This window comes from Bufo bufo, chromosome 7, assembly GCF_905171765.1.
Source record: "Bufo bufo chromosome 7, aBufBuf1.1, whole genome shotgun sequence".
In the NCBI taxonomy this organism is placed as follows: domain Eukaryota; kingdom Metazoa; phylum Chordata; class Amphibia; order Anura; family Bufonidae; genus Bufo; species Bufo bufo.
Genome location: NC_053395.1, coordinates 150,036,056 through 150,062,186, shown reverse-complemented (window position 1 = coordinate 150,062,186; position 26,131 = coordinate 150,036,056). Strand labels below are relative to the sequence as shown.

Genomic DNA, 26,131 nt, shown 5'->3' with positions numbered 1-26,131 from the left:
GCAGTAAAATTGATTCACTGTCCTAAGAAAAATAAAATTCATGTGAAAAATAAAAGTGGTTGAGCCAAGATTTGAAGTTATTGCCTATACACAGGACAGAGGATAATGAAGTGATCGAGGGGAAGTCCAACTGCTGGTACCCCCCCCCCCCCCCCCCCCAATGATCCAGAGGATGGGGGTCCTGTACCACCAATCTGATGGAGCGGCAGATCGGGCATGTGCTCTGCCACACCATTCATTCTCTATGGGACTACTGGAGATAGCCAAGTACAGCACTTATTTCTGGTGGTCCCATAGAGAAGGAATGGAGTTGCAGGGTACATGCTCAAACTGCCGCTCCATTAGAACAGGGGAACAAGACCTATGTTCTCAGGATTTGTGGGAATCCCAGTAGTTGGATCCCCAGTGATCAGTTATGAGGATAGGGGATCATTTCAAAATTGGCACAATCCCTTTAAGCAACTTTGAAATGTGATTTCCATTTTAAAACACAAAGCTTGATTAGTCTGATTCTGCAGTCATACTCTTTTCCATAAGTGTCCTGCTACTTGCTTATAGAGGACCTGTCACCAAAAATGCAATGCAATCTGAAAGCAGCATGTAATAGAGCAAGAGGAGGATTGGTATATAGTTTTATAGGAAAAGGTTCAGTAAAAGCTGTAATTTATACATTTATATCTCTGCTATTTCTACTTCCTGTGAACAGCTATCGGTACAGGAGGGAGGTGATTGAATACAGAGATAGCTGCCATCGCTGAGAACACCTCCCTCCTGTACCGATAGCTCTTCACATGGTTTTCAGTTTTACTGAACCTTTTACCACAAAAATACATATATGTCTGCTCATCTTCTCCTGCTCTATAAAATGCTGTCTGCAGATTGCACTGCATTTTTTGGCGACAGATTCTCTTTAAAGGGAACCTGTCACCCGCTTTAATGCCCCACAACCAAAAGCCAATTCTGCTTAGGCTACTTTCACACTAGCGTTTCAAATTCTGCTATAGAGATCCGTCATAGGATCATAGGATCTCAATAGCCGAAGAAAACGCTTCAGTTTTGTCCCCATTCATTGTCAATGGGGACAAAACTGAACTGAACGAAACAGAATTCTCCAAAATGCATTCCGTTCCGTTTGGTTGTGTCCCCATCCCAGATAGAAAAACGCTGCAAGGTGTGGTGCGGAGCAAGATGGATCCGTCCTGACACACAATGTAAGTCAATGGGGACGGATCCGTTTTCTCTGCCACAATAGGATATACGGATATATAAGACATAATACAACAGGATCCGTTCATGATGGATGCATGCGGTTGTATTATTGTAACGGAAGCGTTTTTGCAGATCCATGACGGTTCCGCAAAAAATGCTAGTGTGAAAGTAGCCTTATATTTATCATTAGCTAGTTGACAAGCCACAAATTGCCTCTGCCTGATGCCCCATTACTGTGCAATTCATACATGAAATTTTCCTGCCCAATATGTTAATGTGCTGAAATGAGTCCCATAAGGTTCTAGTACCAGAGATGAGTCCGGCGTGTGTTCACTTTTCCTGCATAGCAGCGACCCCATGTCCTTGATTGACACCCTCCTACATCCACCTTATCTTCCCTACCATTCAAAATCTCATGCCTGCGCATCTAGGCATCTGGGCAGTAAAACCCTCTCCGCTACTTTCTTGCCCTTTTTGGTTTCCTGTGCTTTAGGAGCAGGGTTGGGCTAGAGGCACTGTCACTCTTGGAGAGAGAGGTTGGTTTACGGATGGAAAGGAACAACCCTGCTGATGTTGGGTGCAAAATCTATAACAGAGGATTATTAAAGGGATCCTCAGGATAGTTCATCAATAACTGATCTGTGGGAGTCCGAGACTCGGCACCCCCGCCAATCAGCTGTTTGACAAGGAGGCGGCGCTCCATGCGAGTGCTGCTTCATGGTCATTACACTACTTGTTGTCTCCTGTGGACCGGCGGCATAATGTGAATGGAACAAGTACTTGTAATTACACTGCACTTCTGAGCCGACGTGTAGTGTAATGAAGAGGAACCGGTGCTTGCACGGAGCGCCACCTCCTCTTCAAACAGCTGATTAGAGGGGGGGGCCAAGGTGTCGGACCCCCACAGATCAGATGACCTGATCATCAATATAAATCACTGCACAACCCATTTAAGGTATTGCTGGATGAATTGCAAAATCAAAGCCGGATACTTAAGAGTTTGGGTAAGGGCTCGTTCACATGAATGTTTTTTGCGTTCCGTATATACGGGCCATTCTTTGCGTTCCGTATACGGAACCATTCATTTCAATGGTTCGGCAAAAAAACCTAAATGTACTCCGTATGCATTCTGTTTCCGTATTTCCGTTCAAAGATAGAACATGTCCTATTATTGCCCGCAAATCACGTTCCGTGGTTCCATTCAAGTCAATGGGTCCGAATAAAAAACGGAACACATACAGAGTGTACTCCGTATGTCTTCTGTATCCGTTCCGTTTTGGCGGAACCATCTTTTGAAAATTTTGTGCCCAGCTCAATTTTTTCTATGTAATTACTGTATAGTGTATATGCCATACGGAAAAACGGAACGGAATCAGAAACACTACTGAAACATAAAACGGAAAAACTGATCTGTTAAAAACGGCCTGCAAAACGCTGAAAAAGCCATACGGTCATGTGAACGAGCCCTAAAAGCTAGTGGAGTGGTATATGAGTTGGATTGTGGTGTGTAAAAACAGGTGACAGGTTCCCTTTAACTGAATATATGTTAGCTGGGGCAGCAATTTGGCTACATGATTACAACACTGTATTCAGTTACCATGTAGACACACAGATCTGCCTAAGGGCTATGTGTGTTCAATTAAGAATAGCTGAAAGGATTATTCATTTTACATTTTAGATGATTTAGGCCCCTTTCACATGAGCGAGTATTCAGCGCGGGTGCAATGCGAGATGCGAACGCATTGCGCTCGCAAGAAATCCGAACCCATTCATTTCAATAGGGCTGTGGACATGAGCGTCGGTTTTCATGCATCACTTGTGCGTTGCGTGAAAATCGCAGCACGTTCTATATTCTGCGATTTTCACGCAACGCTGGCCCCATAGAATTAAATGGGGCTGTGTGAAAATCACATTGCATCCGTAAGCAAGTGCGGATTTGATGCGTTTTTCACGGATGGTTGCTAAGAGATGTGGTTTGTATACCTTCAGTTTTTTTATCATGCGCGTGCAAAACGCATTAAATCGCATTGCACCTGAGTGATAAAAACTGAACAACTGAACGCTATCGCATACTAAACTGAATGCCCTTGCTTGGAAATTGCTCCTTTTTCACTGAACGCATTTGTAACGCACCCGGACCTAACCCGCTCATGCTCGTCTGCAAGGGGCCTTAGAAAAAAGATCATGCAGCACAAGCTTCAGACTCTTTATGAATTACTTGTGGCTTTTATCTGGATCTCTACACAATACAGTAAGAATACTTAATAATTGTGATTTCTGTATGCAAAATAAAATAATTGGGGTCTCACCTGTTTTCTGGCACTGCAATATCTTCTCGTGGATTCCATCTGCTCCCTCAATCAGAGATCGGCTCTCTTGTATCATCTGTGAGACGAAACAAACACACAGGTCCATCATTCTGGACATTATCCTCCCAGACAAGCAGCAAGATCACAATACAATTCTTTCATCTGGTTTTATAGCACTAAGGCCGAATGCATACGGCCGTGTTCCGCGGCCGAGAGCGGTCCGTGGTATGCCGGGCTGGATTCCTGTTCAGAGCAGGAGCGCACAGCGTCATTAGTTGCTATGACGCCGTGCGCTTCATGCCGCCGCTGCTGTACAGTATCAGCTGTTTGATAAGGCACCGGCGCTCCTGCGAGTGCTGTGAGGTTAGGTCATCAGTATCAAAATCTCAGAAAACCCATTTAACCACTTAAGGACCACAGGTTTATACCCCCCTAGTGACCAGGCCCTTTTTTACAAATCGGCACTTCACAACTTTAACGGTTTATTGCTCGGTCATGCAACTTGGCACCCAAATGAATTTTACCTCCTATTCTTCTCACAAATACAGCTTTCTTTTGGTGGTATTTGATTGCTGCTGAGATTTTTCATTTTTCTGATATTAATCAAAATAGACTGCAATTTTCTCAAAAAATGTGTATTTAAATTTTTCTGGTAAAATTGTTCAAATATAATTACATTTCTATACAAGTTTGTGTCAGAATTTATTGTGCTACATGTCTTTGATTAAAAAAAAATCCAATAAGTGTATATTTATTGGTTTGCGCAAAAGTTATAGCGTTTACAAACTATGGTACAAAAATGTGAATTTCCGCATTTTGAAGCAGCTCTGACTTTCTGAGCACCTGTCATGTTTCTTGAGGTGCTAGAATGCCAGGATAGTATAAATACCACCCAAATGACCCCATTTTAGAAAGAAGACACCCCAAAGTATTTGCGGAGGGGCATGGTGAGTTTATGTATGATTTTTTTTTTTTTTTCACAAGTTAGCAAAAAATTACACTTTCTGAGGAAAAAAAAATAATAAAGTTTCCATTTCTGCTAACTTCTTGCAAAAAAAAAATAAAGAAATCTCCCACGGACTCACTATGCCCCTCAGTGAATACCTTGGGGTGTCTACTTTCCGAAATGGGGTCATTTGTGGGGCGTGTTTACTGTTCTGGCATTTTGGGCGCGGCTAAATTGTGAGCAACCCTGAAAAGCCTAAAGGTACTCGTTGGACTTTCGGCCCCTTTACGCACCTAGGCTGCAAAAAAGTGTCACACATGTGGTATCGCCGTACTCAGAAGAAGTAGGGCAATGAGTTCTGGGGTGTATTTTTACATATACCCATGCTGGGTGAGAGAAATATCTCTGTAAATTGACAACTTTGTATAAAAAAAAATTAAAAGTTGTCATTTACAGAGATATTTCTCACACACAGTACGGGTATATGTAAAAATACACATGAAAACACATTGCCCTACTTCTCCTGAGTACGGCGATACCACACGTGTGACACTTTTTTGCAGCCTAGGTGCACAAAGGGGCTCAAATTCCAATGAGCACCTTTAGGATTTCACAGGGCATTTTTACGCATTTGGATTCCAAACTACTTCTCACGCTTTAGTGCCCCTAAAATGCCAGGGCAGTTTAAATACCCCACAAGTGACCCCATTTTGGAAAGAAGACACCCCAAGGTATTCCGTGAGGGGTATGGTGAGTTCATGTAGAATTTTATTTTTTGTCACAAGTTAGTGGAATATGAAACTTTGCAAGAAAAAAAAAATATATATTTCCACTAACTTGTGCCAAAAAAAGAAATCTTCTATGAACTCGCCATGCCCCTCACGGAATACCTTGGGGTGTCTTCTTTCCAAAATGGGGTCACTTGTGGGGTATTTATACTGCCCTGGCATTTTAGGGGCCCTAAAGCGTGAGAAGTAGTTTGGAATCCAAATGCGTAAAAATGCCCTGTGAAATCCTAAAAGTACTCTTCAGCGGAATACCCCTTTTTTGGCATTTTGGGCTAACTAAATTTAGGGGGTATTCCTCTGAGACTACCCAGGAAAAAGAGCACACCTGCCTAGTAAAAAGGAGTGCTTATGAAGTAAAGCTGCGATCGCTAATAAAGATCCAAAAAGCTCAAAAGTGATCTTTATAGCGCGGCAGCGATTTTACAGTGTTTTTGCAGTGATCAGAAAAAAAAAAAAATTATGTCACTGCGGTGGGGTGGAATGAACGCAAGTGTGGGCACAAGATCAGGCCTGATCGGGCGAACACTGCGTTTTTTGTAGAGCCTAAGGTGACCCTAATGTACTGATATAGATCTGATTGCGATCAGTCTTGATCACTTACAGATACTATATAGTACTAGTGCTGATTAGCGACAGCGATGATATACCTATTTGGTTATTTAAAAAATCTACAGCCTGCCAGCCAATGATCAGCGCTGGCAGGCTGTAGTCAAACTCGTCTTCTGTGCAATCCTGTGAACGCGCACTCCTGTGAGCGCGCGTTCACAGGAAATCTCAGGCCTCACGAGATGACGCCAATAGGCGTCACTGAGAGAGCTGCCATCCGGACGCCTATCGGCGTTACCGTGACGGCAAGTGGTTAAGCATGTGTCCACACTGGGCATATAGCTTTGGATGTTCTGCCACGGAACTGCAAGCAAAAAATCCACCGATTTTTTACAGCAGCAAAGTGCAGGAGATTTGCATCTTATTCACCCATTGCATGAAACATCTGCATGGAAACTGGCATGTAGTGATTTAATCTGCAACAAATACACATGTAACGCATTCTGCAACATATTCTTTGTTGATTTTTCTGCTGCTTTACATATAACAAGTGGACATATGTAAGGATATTTTCACAAAGTGGATTGTCCATGTGGAATTTGGTGCAGCTTCCAGACAAAAATCTGCATGAAAACCCACCCCCCGTAAAGGTACGGCCACAGTTTTTGAGGCAGATCTGTCTGCAAGATTTTTTGCCAGGGTCAGATGTAAGTTTAAAAGGAATCGGAAATATCAAGGAAGGGTTTATAATTCTCTTCCCTGGAGGATCCACTTCTGGCTTCGGCTGGAAATCCTGCAGTCAGCTCTGCCTCAAAACCTCATCCAAAAACTCTGTGTGGCTGTACTCTTAATCTGCCTTCCATTGTTATCAATAGTAAATCTGCTCTGTAGTTCATAGATTGAAAAAATCCACATCTCCACATCACGGAAGATAATCAACATGTTCACTCTTGGTGAACCAAAATCCACTTCATATGGAAAGCCACATGAAAAAAAACAAAAAACGGAAAATGCAGATTTAATTCCTAAATTAAAATCAGTTTGCTAATATAACTGTGTAATACACCGCCTTACAGGATATATCCAACCTAAATTCTTCATCTGGCATTTCATAGATATGTATCAGAAAACTTCTAGAACAACCTGGTTGTGATGACAATCTGTTACGACCAGGCTGTCTTTCCATTCCTTCAAATCTATACTATAAGATGTGAAATGTACAAACTGTAAATTGAGGGGTTCCATCATATACTGAGAACATTCCAAAGAGAGAATATCCCAAATTACCTTACCTGTCTTCTACATTTAAAGATTTTTTTATGATGCACATTTTTATCAAACTCAAATAGCTGCAAATAGACAACTTTACAACTCAGACCAAGCCATTTGGCCCATAGGAAGGCTAGGAAAACCCCCTGGAAAAAGACTCTCCCTCCTGACTCTATGGAGACTCTAATGTCAGATAAATTCCTAGAATCAAATTAAACCTGTAATGCTGTGGGTGTGGCCCCAATGTGCCTACTGAATGGATCTGCCTTGGGGCTACTCCTGAGTATGTTGTCAAGGTGGACCCTAGTTTTCATGCTGTATGGGGATCTGGACTTTACTGTAGGGCCACCAACTCGCTACCGCTAGGAGTAAGTCTCCATTTAGAGGCTGCTGACCCTGGCTGGTTAAGAGATACAGATGTGTTGCACCAATGGGACGACAAGAGTATGGACAGTGGGCAAGCCAAGGTCAGGATTGACAGAGTTCCAACAGTACAGCAGTCAGGCAATAGGACAGGGCAGGTGGCATAGGGTCAATACAGAGATCAGGCTGGGGTCAGGACAGTCAGCACAGAGTTGATCCGGTAAACAAGCAGAGGTTGGGCACGGGAGTTCAGAACAGTACAGTGCACCTTTGCAGGACTAGGCAAGCTGAGAACCTATAGGTCAAGCACCTTACCATAGAGGAAGGAACTCTGTATAACCAAGGAAACACTGCAATTGGATGAGGACAGATTAGCCTGTGTGTGCACTGGCCCTTTAAGAGCTGAGGAGGGTGCATACGCCCTAAGGAAGCAGGCAGCAAGAAGGGACCCTGCAACAACGGAGACCGTGGATCGCGAGTGAGAATTCTGGTGGCTGTGTCCGTTGTGAGAGATGCTGGTGGGCACAGACCGCCATCATCCCAAAATCCATAGGTCCATCTTATTATAACTGGATGCTATAAGTAATAAAACAAAGGTCTTGTTCATTTCGAAATTGTGTTATTGACTTTTTCAGTACATCCTCTTGTGGTAGACATTATTAACCACTCTAACAGTAAAGAACCCTTTCCTTTATTGAGGTTGCAAAAGCCTTTTATCTTAAAATAATTATATCCTCTAGTCAGATGTCCACTAATCTTTGTTGAACAAGCCCAGTTTTGCCATCCTTCCTATGTAAGAGAACCCTACCATTTGACCATTACTATAATTGCATCACCATCTACTGATCTCCAAGACCCATTTTACACCATGCAGCCCAACAGACCCACACACTTAACCTTACAGGATGGTTTTACAGACTTAGGCATTTCTGTGTCTAATTAGACACATGTAAGGGGTAACCAGTTAGTTCCAGTATAAATAAAATGACATTTACAGACCCTCCAAAAGGATCATGCTCATGTCGCACTTACAGCTAAACATTTATAGCTAAGTCTTGCCCGTGTACTATTACTTTGCCTTGGCAACGGACAAGCAAGATCCTGAGATGTAAGACTCTCTTGCATGTCTGCATCAAGTAGACCCCCCCACCTGCACTTTCAGTGTTAGGAAACGCATAAAAATTCATCAACTGAAATGGACTTTGCTGCCGATATTAGAGATAATGTTAAAATATTTAGATTAAAAGACACAATTAAATAGAACAGACTTCCGTGGAAAATTCCAGGAGGAATCTTTTGTAGGAATGCTTGTTCTCTTGAAAAATCAAGTAGTTTTCCGTTACAAGGGAGATGCCCCGCAGGCTCTGGTATAAACACTATGCTTTGTTATAGTAAAGATGTAAAGGTGATGGAGCCTCTGAAACCAGCTCCCGCAGAGATTTCACTAACTGGCATGGTGACAGGATCCAATACTGATTAGGAGATGGAGAAATCTGTAGTGAAATTAAAATAAAAGCTGGTGTGAAAAGAAACAGTTTAGGTTTTCATTGATTACACCATTATAGATCAGTTCTACATGGGCTGACAGGCTGATCAATAGCGGCTACGTGGACAGGAATGACTGTGCTATGGAGGTGGGTGTGGAGCCACTGTGTCAAACAACAGATTTGGCTTTGGGCTACTAGTAGGGGATATTATCCTGGCAATCTCCTATTTTTCACCCTTTAAACCCTGTACAGGGATCTGGACTTCACTGCAGGGGAACCACCAGGCCGCAACCTCCTTGAGTACTCCCTGTATGATTGACTGCTGACCCACAGAGGTCCGGGCACTGATGAAAAACACAGAGAGATCAGGCAAAACCGTAGTCAGGGACAGGCAAAGTCCAGGGCAGGAAGAGTACATGCAGCATGGTAACCGGTCCAAAGTCAGGGTGGACAGCGAAGGGTCAATGCGGAGGTCAAGCACAGGTCAGGTCAGGCAGCGGAGGATTACACTCCAGAAATGAGCAGAAAGTTAGTACACAAGCAGACAACAAAAACTGCACACCTTCGCAGGATACTAGCTAGCTAGCTAGGAAACCTATTGCTAATGCACCCTCCCACAGGGGAAGGTACCTTAAGAAATACCCAGAATTAACCATCCATAGGCTGCAGCAGATTAGGGTGCACGCACTGGCCCTTTAAGAGGCGAAGAGAGCAAGCATGCCATACAGATAGAAAGGGCCTTGCCGGCAAGAAGGCCGCAGTCTGCGTAGAGGGACAGGGCAACCCTGTCAGCCGGGAAGAAGAGAGCAGGAGGCAGGTCCAGGTTGCTAAAATACAGAAACTTGGAACTGGTTAGTTAGGCAACAGTAGAGTCACTTGTCACAAACAGATTTAATCCCTTCCTTTCTCATGACCGTATTCAATTAAGTAATAGGATGTCATATTGATGGCAGGTAGGGATGAGCGAACCCATGGTAGTTCGGGTTCAGGACCCAAACTTGACCCTGAATTCCATTGAAGTCAATGGGGACCCGAACTTTACTTTATAATTTTTCGTAACATGGTTATATAGGGATATAATGCAAAACAATATCGCCTTTTGGAGGTTAAAAAAAAAAAACTCACCTCATCCACCTTAGTGCTACAGCAGCTTCTTCTGTCCTCACTTAACAGGACCTGGCAAAGGACCTGCGATATATGTGATGACATCACCACGTGGGAGAGTGTGGTGACGTCATCATTGCGGTATATAATCACTTAAACATTTCTTACAAGCTAGTCTTTATCTGTAGATAGTGTACACTGTGTGAATCAGAGCGCTGGTTTCCAAAAGGTTTGTGTGGTTAATGTCAGTGCTAGTACCGAAGCTATCAATGTGAATAGTGTCAAAAGTAACATCATTTCATGGTAACAACAAAAGGAAGACCTTTCACAAACCTCCATGCGTTCCATTTAAATTGCCTACAACGGCACAGAATTCCGCTTCTTCCCATGAATATCTTAAAAAATTGCCATCTCTTACAATAGAAACAGAAGTTGGAGATAGGAGCCTGGAATTATCCCATTACACGATGAAGATGTTACTCTGCATCAGTAAAGCTACTTTGCTGTGCACAAAACTGGTGATAACCGTCTGGAACCAAATGTCTTGTGTTAAAATATGGAAATGTGTCGTTTAGGCCAATATTTTAATAAAGAACTACAATTCGCTTGGCTATCATCTGAAACATATTCACACTCCGTAGCGGGGGGGGGGGGGGGGGGGCAGGTGAAACGTAGGATGGTTTAGGGCTCTTTCACACCTGCGTTCTTTTCTTCCGGCATAGAGTTCCGTCGTCAGGGCTCTATGCCGGAAGAATCCTGATCAGTTTTATCCTAATGCATTCTGAATGGAGAGAAATCCATTCAGGATGCATCAGGATGTCTTCAGTTCCGGAGCGGAACGTTTTTTGGCCGAAGAAAATACCGCAGCAATGCTGCGCTTTTTGCTCCGGCCAAAAATCCTGAACACTTGCCGCAAGGCCGGATCCGGAATTAATGCCCATTGAAAGGCATTGGTCCGGATCCGGCCTTAAGCTAAACGTCGTTTCGGCGCATTGCCGGACCCGACATCTAGCTGTTTCTGAATGGTTACCATGGCTGCCGGGACGCTAAGGTCCTGGCAGCCATGGTAGAGTGTAGTGGGGAGCGGGGGAGCAGTATACTTACCGTCCGTGCGGCTCCCGGGGCGCTTCAGAGTGACGTCAGGGCGCCCCAAGCGCATGGATCACGTGATCGCATGGATCACGTCATCCATGCGCATCGGGCGCTCTGACGTCATTCTGGAGCGCCCCGGGAGCCGCACGGACTGTAAGTATACCGCTCCCCCGCTCCTACTATGGCAACCAGGACTTTAATAGCGTCCTGGCTGCCATAGTAACACTGAACGCAATTTGAAGACGGCTCCGTCTTCAAATGCTTTCAGTACACTTGCGTTTTTCCGGATCCGGCGTGTAATTCCGGCAAGTGGAGTACACGCCGGATCCGGGCAACGCAAGTGTGAAAGAGGCCTTAATTAGATATATGTATATGTATATTTAAAAGGATGGAACATCCAATTAGTATTAACCGATTTAGAAAGATTAATGGTGACAGTTTCTTTGTTAAAGGGCATCTGTCAGCAGGTTTGTACCTATGACACTGGCTGACCTGTTGCATGTGCACTTGGCAGCTGAAGGCATCTGTGTTGGTCCCATGTTCATATGTGCCCGCATTGCTGAGAAATATGATGTTTTAATACATGCAAATGAGCCTCTAGGAGCAATGGGGGTGTTGCCGTTACACCTAGAGGCTCTGGTCCCTCTGCAACTGTCAATTAAAATGCAAAGGGCGCAGCAGTTGCAGAGAGAGCAGAGCCTCTAGGTGTAACAACAACGCCTCTGTTGCTCCTAGAGGCTCATTTGCATGTATTAAAACATCATATTGCTCAGCAATGCGGGCACATATGAACATGGGACCAACACAGCTGCCTTCATCTGCAAAGTGCACAAATCTGCTGATGGATGCCCTTTAAAACCTAGCATCATCTATGACAGTGGAGATGTAATGCTCTCTGTTAAGTGTACACTACTATAAAAGTATTTATATATATATTGTCAGGGATCGCTGTCTCTCAGGGGGTCGTACTCACAGACGTCTTCACGGATACCAGGTTGTTTCACCTCCTTATTTGCAGGCTCCCTCGCGGCTCTCGGGGCCTCGGTTCCCTGCTTGCTTGGGGGCAGAGCTGAAGGCACAGTGAGCAGGGCAGATAGGATGCAACCCTGCCCCTTGCTTGTGCACCTTGTAATTCCTATGAGCTTGTAGTAAAGCTCAGATGAGGTGGCCGGACCGGGAGTGACTGCACATGCACAATAATATGTGTGCACTCACTCTCGTGAAACCCGGCTACCAGATCAGCCGGCTGATAGGGTTTCTGTACGCCTGCGTGGCCACCGCTGATAACATTACAGCGATGGCCGTAACCCCTAGAAACGAGCATGGAATTTTGGGCACTATAAAGAGGAATAAGAGGTGACAGAGGCAAATTGGAAAATGGATCTATATAACAGAAACCATCCTAGGACTACAAGGAAGTGATTAAATGGTGATTACTGAGGTGAGACAACCCTTTTAAAGTCCAAACGGTGCATTTATTTGGCAGCCTTCACACACCAGCACAAACAAAGCAAAAGAAACACCTACCCGTCTAGGCACTAACTAAACATATATGACGTGTCTCTCTGACTCACCTATACATCACAGTTCACACACTGTTTGAGGTGCAGCTTTCTCAGCCCAATAGTCTAGCAGCAACCAGGCTGTAGAAAATACGAGTCCCCCAAATTCCAGGCTATCTCCCAGCCTTGTGTCCCCTCAGCCTAGACCAGCTGAGACCACGCTCACAGTTCCTCAGCAGCACTCTGTTCAAAAGTCTTCTCTCTCTCTCTCTCTCTCTCAGACTGACAGCCTGGGACAGGTTTTTATTTCCCCTTAACTATCCCAAATGACACATGGAGATCCCTCAGGCTTAGGGGAAAACAGGCCCTGGCATGGGGTGGACTGGGGAGATCCCACTATCAAGCCTACCTTCCCCAGTCCAATAAAATACAGCCCATGAACTACTAAAGAAAGTCAGAAGTCAGTACCATCCTGGATCTTATTTACCTCACCCAGTTGAGGAACCTGGGTGAGATATACACCTCTTCCGGGACTTACTCACACATTTCACTGTTCACATCACCACATATACCCCCCTCCCCCCCCCCTTTTCTTCAGACCGCAGGTCTGGGGATTTTCCCACATCGTACCATGCCCTCTGGAAGATGTGGCCAGTGTCACCTCTTTTCCTTTATTCTGCCACACCCAGGCCAGCAGAGCTTGGTTTAATACCAACACTGATTCTCTACCCAGTAGAAAATGCCTAAGGAACTCCTGTGCCCATCTAATGGGTCGACCCTCTCTTTCTACTCTTTGACCTCGCTCTCCCTTTGTTTTGCATCGCTGCTTCAGCAGAGCATGCTTCTTACGGCTCACCCCTTTTCCACGCATCTGGACCACTTTTCCCTTCTTTTCAGCAGGGGATTCCTCAGGTTTGGGGCCAGATTCAGAGTTTTCTGCGTCTTCAGTGGCTTTTCCCACTTCAGCAGCTGCTCCTTTCGTCTTAACTTTGTTCTCTGCAGCACCTGGGGACTTCATTTCCTCATTCTGATTCTGACTCTTCTTTCTCTTCAGCAGTGGTTTCCTCAGATTTGGCATCAGTTTCAGAGTCCTCTGCTTCTTTGGTGGCTTTTTCCACTTCGGCAGACTCTCCTTCAGCCTCTTCTTTGGGCTCTGCAGCATCTGAGGATTTCTTCCACTCCAACACATTGGCCTTAGCTTCTTCAGCCTTTGTCTCTTTGGAGTTTCCATTCTCTTTGATAGCCTGCTCATCCTTCTCGGGCATGGCATCATATACTCTCCCTTTTAATTCCTCCTTTTCTTTCTCATCAAAGTTTAAGGCACTGGGGACATTAGGGTCCTTATCAGACTCTTCATCTTCTGGCATTCCCTCTAGAGAGTCACCCTGGATATCGTTCTGCATTCGTGTAGGCTCTAGGAGAGCCCTCTCACAGTAGTAGACAACATCTGCATGCTGGTCGTCTGTCTCCTCGCATTTTTTCCCCAGCAGACAGCTGGCTTTCTGGAAGACATGACCAGGTCCTGGCTACTCACTACCACGAGTCTCTTGGATTCAGCCTCCATATCAGCCACATTACCTGGTTCCACAGAACCATCTTCCATCTTCTCTGCCTCAGCTGGCACCACGGCACCACCATCTCCAGACCCATTCTTAACAGGCTCTGGCTGAGACTTCTTGGCACCTTTCAGAGGACTCTCCTCTTCAAGTTTCTCATTTTCCTTTGATTGAGCCAACCTGTCATCTCGAGAAGCTCTTGCCTCTAACTCTTTAAGTTTAGTCCTCATTTTTTTCACCTGCTGCTCGACAGCACGCTTAGCCTTCTCCAGCTCATAGCGGTAGACGTTCTTCCCGACGTCATCCTTTGAGCTCATGAGATCTTCCATCTCTGCTCTGAGTTGCCTGTTCAGCCTCTCAAATTCATCTCACTCCTCAAGTGCTTCTTCAAGGGCTCTAGCCAAGGAGAGGGCCTTGGTCTCCTTCTCCCGAGCATCAGTCTCCGCTCCGTCACATTTTTCGGCATACCGGGCCGAGGTGTTTTTTTCTTCAGCCAGGAGCTGGTCAAACTTTTCTGTTTCTTCTTCAACTTAGACACAATTTGTCTCTGGTGGTCCCGGTCTACCATCCGATCACGCAACTCTTGATCAAGTTGAGCAATCCTGACTTCCAACTGTCTTTTCTCCTCCAAGAGAGCAGATTTTCCTGAGATGCTGTTTGAGACCTCATAGCCAGCTCATCTCTTTCCTACTCCGCATGACCACGTCTGGATTGCTCAGAAGCTGCAAGTTCCTCTGGAAGTTGGAGAATTTCCGCTTCTATTTGTGACTCTAGTTCCTTTAGTTCATTCATCTCTTTCTGAGTCTCCTCTGACTCTTCTGAAGCTTTCTCCAGTTGCTCTGCGAGAACTAGTCCTTTCTCTAGTGTATCTAGGGACTGTGCGGAGCGGGCAAAAACATCTTCAAGTTTGCAGCCGTACTGACCTACCAGGCCCAGCTGGTAGTGAGCCTCTGCCAGCAGTCGGTCATGCTCTTCTAAACGCTCTTTTTGGTTGGTCAGACCTGCCAGGAAGTCTTCCACTGCCTGGGTATAATTCTCAGACCCTATGCTAATGTCTCCCCACTTATGTCTCATCCCGTCAAGTATAAAGTCATCTGGTCACTACTAGCAACTACCGTTGACAGTGACATGGTAGCTTCCCTCTCTGAGTTTCTATCGGTCACAGCACATATGTCTTACAGTTGCAAGAAAAAGTATGTGAACCCTTTGGAATTATATGGATTTCTGCACAAATTGGTCATAAAATGTGATCGGATCTTCATCGAAGTCACAACAATAGACAATCACAGTCTGCTTAAACTAATAACACACAAAGAATTAAATGCTACCATGTTTTTATTGAACACACCATGTAAACATTCACAGTGCAGGTGGAAAAAGTATGTGAACCCCTAGACTAATGACATCTCCAAGAGCTAATTGGAGTGAGGTGTCAGCCAACTGGAGTCCAATCAATGAGATGAGATTGGAGGTGTTGGTTACAGCTGCCCTGCCCTATAAAAAACACACACCAGTTCTGGGTTTGCTTTTCACAAGAAGCATTGCCTGATGTGAATGATGTCTCACACAAAAGAGCTCTCAGAAGACCTACGATTAAGAATTGTTGACTTCCATAAAGCTGGAAAGGGTTATAAAAGTATCTCTAAAAGTCTTGCTGTTCATCAGTCCACGGTAAGACAAATTGTCTATAAATGGAGAAAGTTCAGCACTGCTGCTACTCTCCCTAGGAGTGGCCGTCCTGTAAAGATGACTGCAAGAGCACAGCGCAGACTGCTCAACGAGGTGAAGAAGAATCCTAGAGTGTCAGCTAAAGACTTACAAAAGTCTCTGGCATAGGCTAACATCCCTGTTAGCAAATCTACGATACATAAAACACTAAACAATAATGGATTTCTTGGGAGGATACCACAGAGGAAGCCACTGCTGTCCAAAAAAAAACATTGCTGCACGTTTACAGTTTGCACAAGAGCACTTGGATGTTCCACAGCAGTACTGGCCAAATATTCTGTGGACAGATGAAACCAAAGTTGAGTTGTTTGGAAGAAACACACAACACTATGTGTGGAGAAAAAGAGCCACAGCACACCAACATCAAAACCTCACCCCAACTGTGAAGTATGGTGGTGGGGGCATCATGGTTTGGGGCTGCTTTGCTGCGTCAGGGCCTAGACGGATTGCTATCATCGAAGGAAAAATGAATTCCCAAGTTTATCAAGACATTTTGCAGGAGAACTAAAGTTGAGTTGTTTGGAAGAAACACACCACACTATTTGTGGAGAAAAAGAGCCACAGCACACCAACATCAAAACCTCACCCCAGCTGTGAAGTATGGTGGTGGGGGCATCATGGTTTGGGGCTGCTTTGCTGCGTAAGGGCCTAGACGGATTGCTATCATCGAAGGAAAAATGAATTCCCAAGTTTATCAAGACATTTTGCAGGAGAACTTAAGGCCATCTGTCCACCAGCTGAAGCTCAACAGAAGATGGGTGTTGCAACAGGACAACGACCCAAAGCATAGAAGTAAATCAATAACAGAATGGCTTAAACAGAAGAAAATACCCATTCTGGAGTGGCCCAGTCAGAATCCTGACCTCAACCCGATTGAGATGCTGTGGAATGACCTCAATAATGCGATTCACACCAGACATCCCAAGAATATTCCTAAAGAGGAATGGTCAAGAATTACTCCTGACCGTTGTGCACGTCTGATCTGCAACCACAGGAAACATTTGGTTGAAGTTATTGCTGCCAAAGGAGGTTCAACCAGTTATTAAATCCAAGGGTTCACATACTTTTTCCACCTGCACTGTGAATGTTTACATGGTGTGTTCAATAAAAACATGGTAACATTTAATTCTTTGTGTGTTATTAGTTTAAGCAGACTGTGATTGTCTATTGTTGTGACTTAGATGAAGATCAGATCACATTTTATGACCAATTTGTGCAGAAATCCATATCAGTCCAAAGGGTTCACATACTTTTTCTTGCAACTGTATATACCGCTCGGGTCATTATCAATCCTGACCACTAAGGGCACCGATGAGCCAAACCCCACATTGGACATTTCCTTATTAAACATAGAACACTGGAGAGACTGCACACTCTCCTCTGGTACGTGTGGTACATACGCTAACCCTGCCCCACGTTCCTGCACACTTATCACAGTGGGTTCCCTCAGCTGTGTGCCCTCAACATTTATCAGCGTTTCTACATCATTTACATTTTTACCAGCAGGGGCAGCTTCTTCCACAATCACAGCCTGCAAGGGAAAAGGAGTGTCATCATCATCACACATTGTACATAAATCCACACTGTCATTATGCATTTCAGACAACTTTGCATATTTAATTTGCACTGTATCAGCACCATTGTTTCCAATGGTCACTTCACTTAAAGGGATAGGTACAAGTTCTGCAGGAGTTTCGTCACTGGCTGCAGAAGTGTCTCTACTACCCCACAACTTCCAAAACAAGGGGAAATCACGGCCCAAAACTACATCATGCATTAGCGTATTTGCAACCTTAAGCTTATAAGTCCCAGTTCCCACTGGAGTCTCACACTCAGTGAGACCCACCGAATAGTCCTTACTATCCACATGATTGTCCCGCACATAGTCCCTCACCTGGCACCTTGCGTCCAAGAACGCCTGGACTGAACTGCCATTCACCACAATGTTGCACATTTTCGGTGCAGTCTCTAGTCCCGGTGTCTCAACACCTACCGGCTCAGCAGGTAGCACCTGCCGCCAGCTCACTGTCACTTTAACCCGTGAAGTCAATGGGTAAGACTGTTACTGTTATTGATTGTATAGCAGATAGTCAGTCTCGGGAGGTGAGAGGAGTCCAGGAACTTCCCCACCGTGGTCATCATCCTTCTCCTGGATATTTGGACCTTCCCACCCTGCATTCCTGGTCACATGACTCCTGACCATAGGACAATCAGGTGCACACTTTCCAACTTGACAGCATCTCCAGTAGCACTCTCTCTGTTACGGGACAGCTGCATGCTGTCGTGGTTGGTTGCTCCCAGCAACGGCCTTATGTCAACTCCGGACAACCTCTCTAGGACTCTGTATACACTTGTAGAGAACATTTGAACTCCTGAGAGCTATCTCAGGTTGCACTTAGCAACGGCACACATCATTGTCTCCGGAACTCCAACCGCAGAACTTGAAGCCCTCTCGCCGCTCCATATCTGCCAAAATAACGGATAGTCCTTGCCAAATTCCTCAGCACAGCTGTTACCATGGGAAACGCCTTGGGTTAGGACGTCTCTTTGTCTGTCCAACCCACCCATGAGCTTTTCCTGCTCCTGTTGCCACATCACTTGCCTTTGGCCAGCCTTCAGATTGGACAATACTTGCTAGTGCACGCATCCTCCACCAACTGTCAGGGATCGCTCTCTCTCAGGTGGTCGTATTCACAGACATCTTCACGGACACCAGGTTTAAGGTCCAAACGGTGCATTTATTTGGCAGTCTTCACACACCAGCACAAATAAAGCAAAACACACACCTGCCCGTCTAGGCACTAACTAAACAAATATGACGTGTCTCTCTGACTCACCTATACATCACAGTTTACACACTGTTTCAGGTACGGCTTTCTCAGCCCAATAGTCTAGCAGCCTCCAGGCTGTAGCAAATACGAGTCCCCCAAATTCCAGGCTATCTCCCAGCCTTGTGTCCCCTCAGCCTAGCCCACCTGAGACCACACACACAGTTCCTCAGCAGCACTCAAAAGTCTTCTCTCTCTCTCAGACTGACAGCCTGGGACAGGTTTTTATTTCCCCTTAATGATCCCAGATGACACCTGGAGATCCCTCAGGCTTAGGGGAAAACAGGTACTGGAATGGGGTGGACTGGGGAGGTCTCACTACCAAGCCTACATTCCCCAGTCCAATAACATCCAGCCCATGAACTACTAAAGAAAAATAGCTTCAGCAACTATGTTTGGGCAGCATAAAGTTGATGACAGGTTCCCCTACAAGGTTGTAAATATCTTGAGTTTTTGCCCTCCATATTTAGAATAGTGCTCTCCTTGGTAGCTACACAGTATCCTCCCAAGTAGTTACAGCAGACCCTTTCCCCAAAACTAGTTATAGCAGGCACTCCTCTTATTCACAGTAACCACAGGAGCCCCACAAACAGTAGTCAAAGCCGACCTTCCTCACTTCCCCAGCAGTCAGGCCTCCTTCCATTACTAGGCCTCCTTCCATTACTGATCACCTTCCTCAGCAGTCCATTATAGCCAGTCTACCCCTTCCCAGTAATCACAGCAAGGCCGTACCTTCAACCCTAGTGCTGACTTGTCTTTTACCGTTTGTGCTGGGAGAGGAGCTTGATTCAGTCATTGACAGCAACTAGCTCTATACACGTAGCAATGGTTGGAAGCACTGACGAAAGTACGAAAGACACAAATGTACAAAACATGGTGACAAGGGATGTCCAAGTTTCATCCAGCCCACAGTAACCAAATAAACCAAAACAAGTTAGTGAAAGCAACATGCTTCAGCATAGAGACAGTCCTTTAATAGTTGAAAGCGCTGTCTCCTTACAATTGACCCAAATCCATATTAGCAACGAACTGTGAGGTTCTTCTAAAACTAGTTCTAAAGTCACTGGAGAACAAGTGATGCATAAAGTAGAAAATGCTACAAGCACACAGATCCATTCACAGGCCGTAGCAAATTCCTTTGACATGAGACAAGTGTAGAAAATCAAAGATTTCTCCCCGCTGTTGGGTTATACAACATAATTACTGAGATTTCCGCTTGTAGAACAAATGTTCCATGAGATATATCCTTTTTATTCTAAATGATCCCCAGACCCCAAAGAGGAACATATATAAACACAGCACACAAATAAATATGTAAAGTTAATGGCCAAAGGCCTAACAAATCTCCTGACATTCTTTAAAGTCCCCTGCTGGCAGTCTAAATGAGACCCGCCTGCCATAAGTGTGAGTTTTTGCTATATTTATTTTACTTTTCACAAATCCAATAGTAAAGACCTGTCAACGAGGTCTTACTTAATTTTGTTTGATGAAAGGTCCACAGTAAATTAATGCATCATGCAGCATATTTTTTATATTCATTTCTCATTATATGGCAGAAATACTGTATGTATTTGGAGGAAGGATTCTAGAGTACTCAGGGGATGTGCATTTAAACTACAGTATGTAGCACGTCAATATACTGCAAAGTACACATCAGCGGCCTCCTTTCTGTACTAGTAAAAAAGAGCAATTAAAGTCAATAAAGTCACTAAAGTGTATTGCTAGAAAATGCTATTGGTTGGATCTACCATAACTTCCAGGAACTAGCACTATAACTAGCAATATAGCTCCACTGATTTTCCATATACAGCGACGCTCCTCACCAGCAGGGAACTACAATATAGTACCATGTATTTGAATAGAGCTTTGATGCAGTTCCCTGTATAGCAGGTGTTCAGGAAGAAATGGAGAAGTGACCTCAATCATTTCGTTTTCTGGATCAACAGGGGTCCCACTAGTAAAGGTTCGGCTTTCATGAGCCAAAGATAAAACTACACAGTTGAAATGGAAGTGCTGATATTGCAGTTTCCTAATATAATTCTGAGATGAGATACTAAAACAGGATAATGCTGGGGAAATGGCCAGCTAATGGCAGGCTGCTGCTTATAGCACTCATGGTTTAGCCTACAAAACAGCAGTCACAGGCTGTCCTACTGCCAAGAGAATAGAGGCAGCAGCCATATTCCAAAAAGGTGCACATTTACCTCCTCCAGCAGGAGTGGACTGGGAACTTACAGTGGCCCTGGAAAAAAACAAAACTAAAAGTAGACCCATGGGAGGCAACACAATTAGGGTTCATTCACACCTCCGCAAAATGGGTCCGCATTTGTTACGCAATTTTGCAGAACAGGTGCGGGCCCATTCATTCCGTTCCACAAAAAAATAGAACATGCCCTATTCTTGTCCGCAATTGCGGACAAGAAAAGGCATTTTCTATGAGAGTGCTGGCGATGTGCCGTCCACAAAATGTGGAACGCACATTGCCAGTGTCCGTGTTTTGCGGATCCACAAAACACATACGGACGTGTGAATGGACCCTTAGGCAGGGTCAGCAATACCATAGCGCAAAATACAATCTCATCAGAACAATATACCACAGCGCAGCACAATATATTGCCACAAAAGCTGTCTCTATGTGGTGGCCATCAGTAGATGCCATTTTCTGTCTTCCTCTTCTAGTTGTCTCTGATTAAGATATGGAGAAGGCAGCTTATCAGGTGAGATGCAGGACCCAGCAGTTGAATTCAGAAAGCCATGTTTGGTCGCTGACACAGAATAGAGTTTGGGTGGCCCCCTGGGTATCGGCCCACCAGGAATTTTCCCTGTAAGATCTATGGCCAATCCGCCTCTGTCTTCCAGAAACCTTTCTCAGTCATATGTCTACAAGGAAGCAGTGCCATTGACTTATTCAAGAATTACTCCTCCTCATAAAGGGAGACGTGCCAATAATAGGCATAGTGAAATGCCGGGCAAAAAAATTCATAATATGCACACCCTAAGAAAAATTATCATGGAAATGGATCATTACTGTCACAGGGAACCCTGTAGTAAATTCTGGTTTCAGCTAGGTAATTTTGCAACAAACTGAGTCATCCTTGCAAATCTTCTGCATATCATATACATGGGGAATGAAAACTTGTCGATTTAGGGCTTGTTCACACAAACGTATTGTGCGTTCCATATACGGGCCGTTTTCTGCGTTCCGCATACGGTCCGTATACGGAATCATTCATTTCAATGGGTCTGCAAAAGATGCGGACAGCACTCTGTGTGCTGTCCGCATCCGTTGCTCCGTTCCGTGGCCTCGCAACAATTAAGAGTCCTGTCCTATTCTTGTCTGTTTTGTGGACAAGAATAGGCATTTCTATAATGGGCCTCCTGTTCTGTTCCGCAAATTGCGGAAGGCACACGGGCGGCATACATTTTTTGCGGATCTGCAATTTGCGGACCGCAAAAAACGGCACGGTCGTGTGAACGAGCCCTTAAGGTGATGGCCCAATGCCATGAATGGGAGCCCAAAAGACAAGGCCTCTGGGAACTGCTGCTGCATTTTACAATAAATGATGTAGTTTGTGTATATGATTGCCAGCTAGTAATGAAATTCCATACTGCGATGTAGACATCTGTGCATGCCAATAAGGCTTCTTCAAAGACTTGCTAATAAAGTGAAGTTTTTATTTGGATGAAGTCCGGTGTTGCTGACCTACTTCGTATGTTGATAAATCGTCTGCCTTGCAGGAAGGTTGTTTGGAGCTGCAGCACCCAGCAATCATGGAACCATTACAGCGTAGCATGCTCAGACATTTTTCTCTGCATTGTTTTCTATGCACATGAAGCCATTATACATAGCGGTAAATGTCTGCCTGCAATCTCACGGCATATACTGGCTAATACTGTCTTCCATTGTACAATGTGTCATAAAATTATTTTGCTGGCAAAATAATGAAAACAATTCTCTCTCTTCCAGATGGAAAAGACTGTAGTCTAACAATGTTTAATGGCCCATAGCATGCTATGAAAATCATTTTGTGCTTGTAGCACATTTTTTATGTTTCTGAAAGGTGATGCTAGCAGAGAGAGATGCTTGTGTTATCTTTAGGCTTGAGCGAATTGACCTTCGGATCATAGATCCGAAGTTGTTTCGTTCAAATACTTTGATTTTAATGCTCTTTCCGCAAAGAGTTTTAAATGGCTGTTGTCCTATTAGTACACACAAAACCTGTCCTAATCACACAGCAGGACAATTTACTTCATAACACTGAGCTAAAGAGCTGCCTCATCCTCCTCTCTACCTGTAAGGGATTCTGATCCCTAATACAGATAAGATTTTTAGCTGAATCTCTGAATCAGAGTTCATGAGCAGATGCGGCTAATAAGCAGCAGCACTTGTATGCAGTCTCCATTACCACAGTCTGTCCCGTCTGTCCTCTCTGTACTTTATGTCTCCTCATGAAATCCATTCCCACAAAGATTCAGCTAAATATCATATTAAATTGTATTCAGGATCATAATCCCTGACAGTCAGAGCAGAGAGGAGGATGAGGCAGCTCTTTACCTCAGTGTTGTGCAGTAACTTGTCCTGCTGTGTGATTAGGACAGGTTTTGTGCGTACTAACAGGACGGCGGTCATTTTGTATCTCCTAATCATTGCTCCCTAGACAAAACGAGACATTATAACTAATGAAAGGTGTTTGGAATATATTTATAATAAAGTAATATTTACAGTACAGACCAAAAGTTTGGACACACCTTCTCATTCAAAGAGTTTTCTTTATTTTCATGACTAAGTGGGATTTCTTGCCTTATAAATGGGGTTGGGACCATCAGTTGCATTGAGGAGAAGTCAGGTGGATACACAGCTGATAGTCCTACTGAATAGACTGTTAGAATTTGTATTCTGGCAAGAAAAAAGCAGCTAACAGTCTATTCAGTAAGACTATCAGCTGTGTATCCACCTGACTTCTCCTCAATGCAACTGATGGTCCCAACCCCATTTATAAGGCAAGAAATCCCACTTATTAAACCTGACAGGGCACACCTGTGAAGTGAAAACCATTTCAGGGGACTACCTCTTGAAGCTCATCAAGAGAATGCCAAGAGTGTGCAAAGCAGTAATCAAAGCAAAAGGTGGCTACTTTGAAGAACCTAGAATATGACATATTTTCAGTTGTTTCACACTTGTTTGTTATGTATATAATTCCACATGTGTTAATTCATAGTTTTGATGCCTTCAGTGTGAATCTACAATTTTCATAGTCATGAAAATAAAGAAAACTCTTTGAATGAGAAGGTGTTTTGGTCTGTACTGTACGTATTTTAATTTTCTTAATTCCCGGAGAACCCCTTTAATTGTATTAACCATTTCCGGACCTCCGCCGAACATGTACAGTGGATTGTCAGGAGTCTTAAAGATTGCGCTGGCTTGTGAGTGCAATAATACACAGTCGAGGCTCAGGGATAATGTCTGATCAGCGGTAATGCAGATCGCGGACATTTAACCACTTAGATGTCATGGTCAAATGTGACTATGGCTTCTGTGAGCACTAAAACCATTGGCCGCCTTCCCCTGGCAAAGATTAGGGAAGGCAGCCTGTACTAGTAATAGGCCTAAGCCTGTACAAGGTTTACGGGCTGATTATTAATATACTCCAATGCAGGCCTGTAGGTGGCAGCACTACATTGGAAAATATTGACTTCATTAATGCATAAATATGCATTACAGAATACAAGATGCAGTCCAATGATTGTATGTTATAGTCCCCTAGGGTGACTTTAAATTTTTTTACAAAAAAATGTAAAAAAAAGTAAAAAAAATCATTTTAAAATCACCCCACTTTCCCTAAAATATAAAAATAAATAGATAAAAAAAAAAACATCCTGGACATCGTTACATCCAAAAATGCCGCTACTATTAAATTATAAAAATATTTATCCTATATGGCCAATGACATAACAGGAAAAATAAATGGCTGATTTGCCATTTTTGTCACTTCACCTCCTAAAAAATATTGAACAAAAAGTAATAAAAAAAAAGTCATACACACTCCAAAATGGCTTAAATAAAAAAACTTCAGATCAGCCTGCAAAAAATAAGCTCACACACTGCTCCGTAAACATAACTATAAAAAATTATGGGAGTCAGAATATGGAGATAAGAAAAAAGTTTTTTCAAAGTTTTTATTTTATTTAGTATTAAAACACAAGAAAAACTATAAAAATGTGGTACCACCATAATCATAATGACCTGGACAATGAAGATAGCAGGTCATTGTTACAGCATAGGGACTGTCGTAAAAACAAAACCCATAAAACTGTGGCAGAATTGTGTTTTTTTCCAATTCCACCCCATTTGGAATTCCCACTACATTGTATGCAATAATGGTGCCATTAAAAAAAAAATTATGGCTCGAAGGAGGGGAGTCAAAGACGAAATAATGAATACAGAGGCCATCAGCTGCCTTTCTAGGCAAAATGGGGTTTTGGGGGGACCCCCATTCTACAGATAAGTGTGGGTCCCAGAGGTGACCCCCATGTTTACCAGGCATTTATGGCATATCCAACAGAAAGGCCATAAATGTCTAAGATGGGAATCCCTATAAATACATAATACATACACTTTAACTAGAAAGTTAAATTATCTCATTAAATTCTGCATATAACAAATTAAAAGTAAAATAAAACTTCTGCTCTTTTCATATACCTAGTGCAATGACTTTTGGTAGATGCTCTATATTAACAATCATTGTCTAAGTTCTTCAGAGCATCCCACAGGCGGCCTATATCCTGGAAGCGACCTATCTGCAACTGTATTATTTAGACAGAAAGGATAACACACTCATTACAAAGCTGTCATCGGCTCATGCTGGCAGCCCTGCTTGAGTGATGTGTGCTTATAGAGCAAAGAAGAGACCAACGTACGCTGTATTTTTAGCTGAAAGGGATGCGGAGAGCGTCAGAACTATTTCTAGAACGCCTTGTTCTCCACTGACACAATTAGTTTGCCCTCAATGGAAACAAATAAATGATAATGTGAAGCTAGAAGTATAAAAAAGAAGACCTAATTACGGTATATCGGGGATAGAGGCACAGCTAGTCATCGCATGGTTTACTTTGCCACTTTAAAAGAGTTGTGCCATAAATTACTTTTCAGTCTAAAGACTTACTCCAGCTCCCATTCCTGCTTGGAGTGGTTTTAGTTCAAATTTACCTCATTTGCAGTTTTCTCTTACCCCCCATGCTTGAATCCTACTTCCTGGTTTGTCACGTGACTGCTGTCTCACTATGCCTTAGGGCAGCGAGATTTCTCCTGACATCACACCCCTTGTTCTTACCAATGAGGCTTCCTACTTCCTACATTACAAGGCTCCAATGCGGGACGTTGCCAACACCAACTTAAAATCGAAA

The 26,131-nt window shown here is 43.9% G+C and overlaps 1 protein-coding gene across 1 annotated transcript in view; it reads right to left on the bottom strand.

The window, feature by feature from the left end:
* PLCL1 (phospholipase C like 1 (inactive)) overlaps window positions 1-26,131 on the bottom strand; it is a 296,787-nt gene that overhangs the window by 50,677 nt on the left and 219,979 nt on the right. Inside the window, exon 4 of the mRNA XM_040440692.1 lies at window positions 3,519-3,594. Coding sequence (XP_040296626.1) covers window positions 3,519-3,594 — 76 coding nt within the window. The remainder of the gene's footprint in view (window positions 1-3,518; window positions 3,595-26,131) is intronic.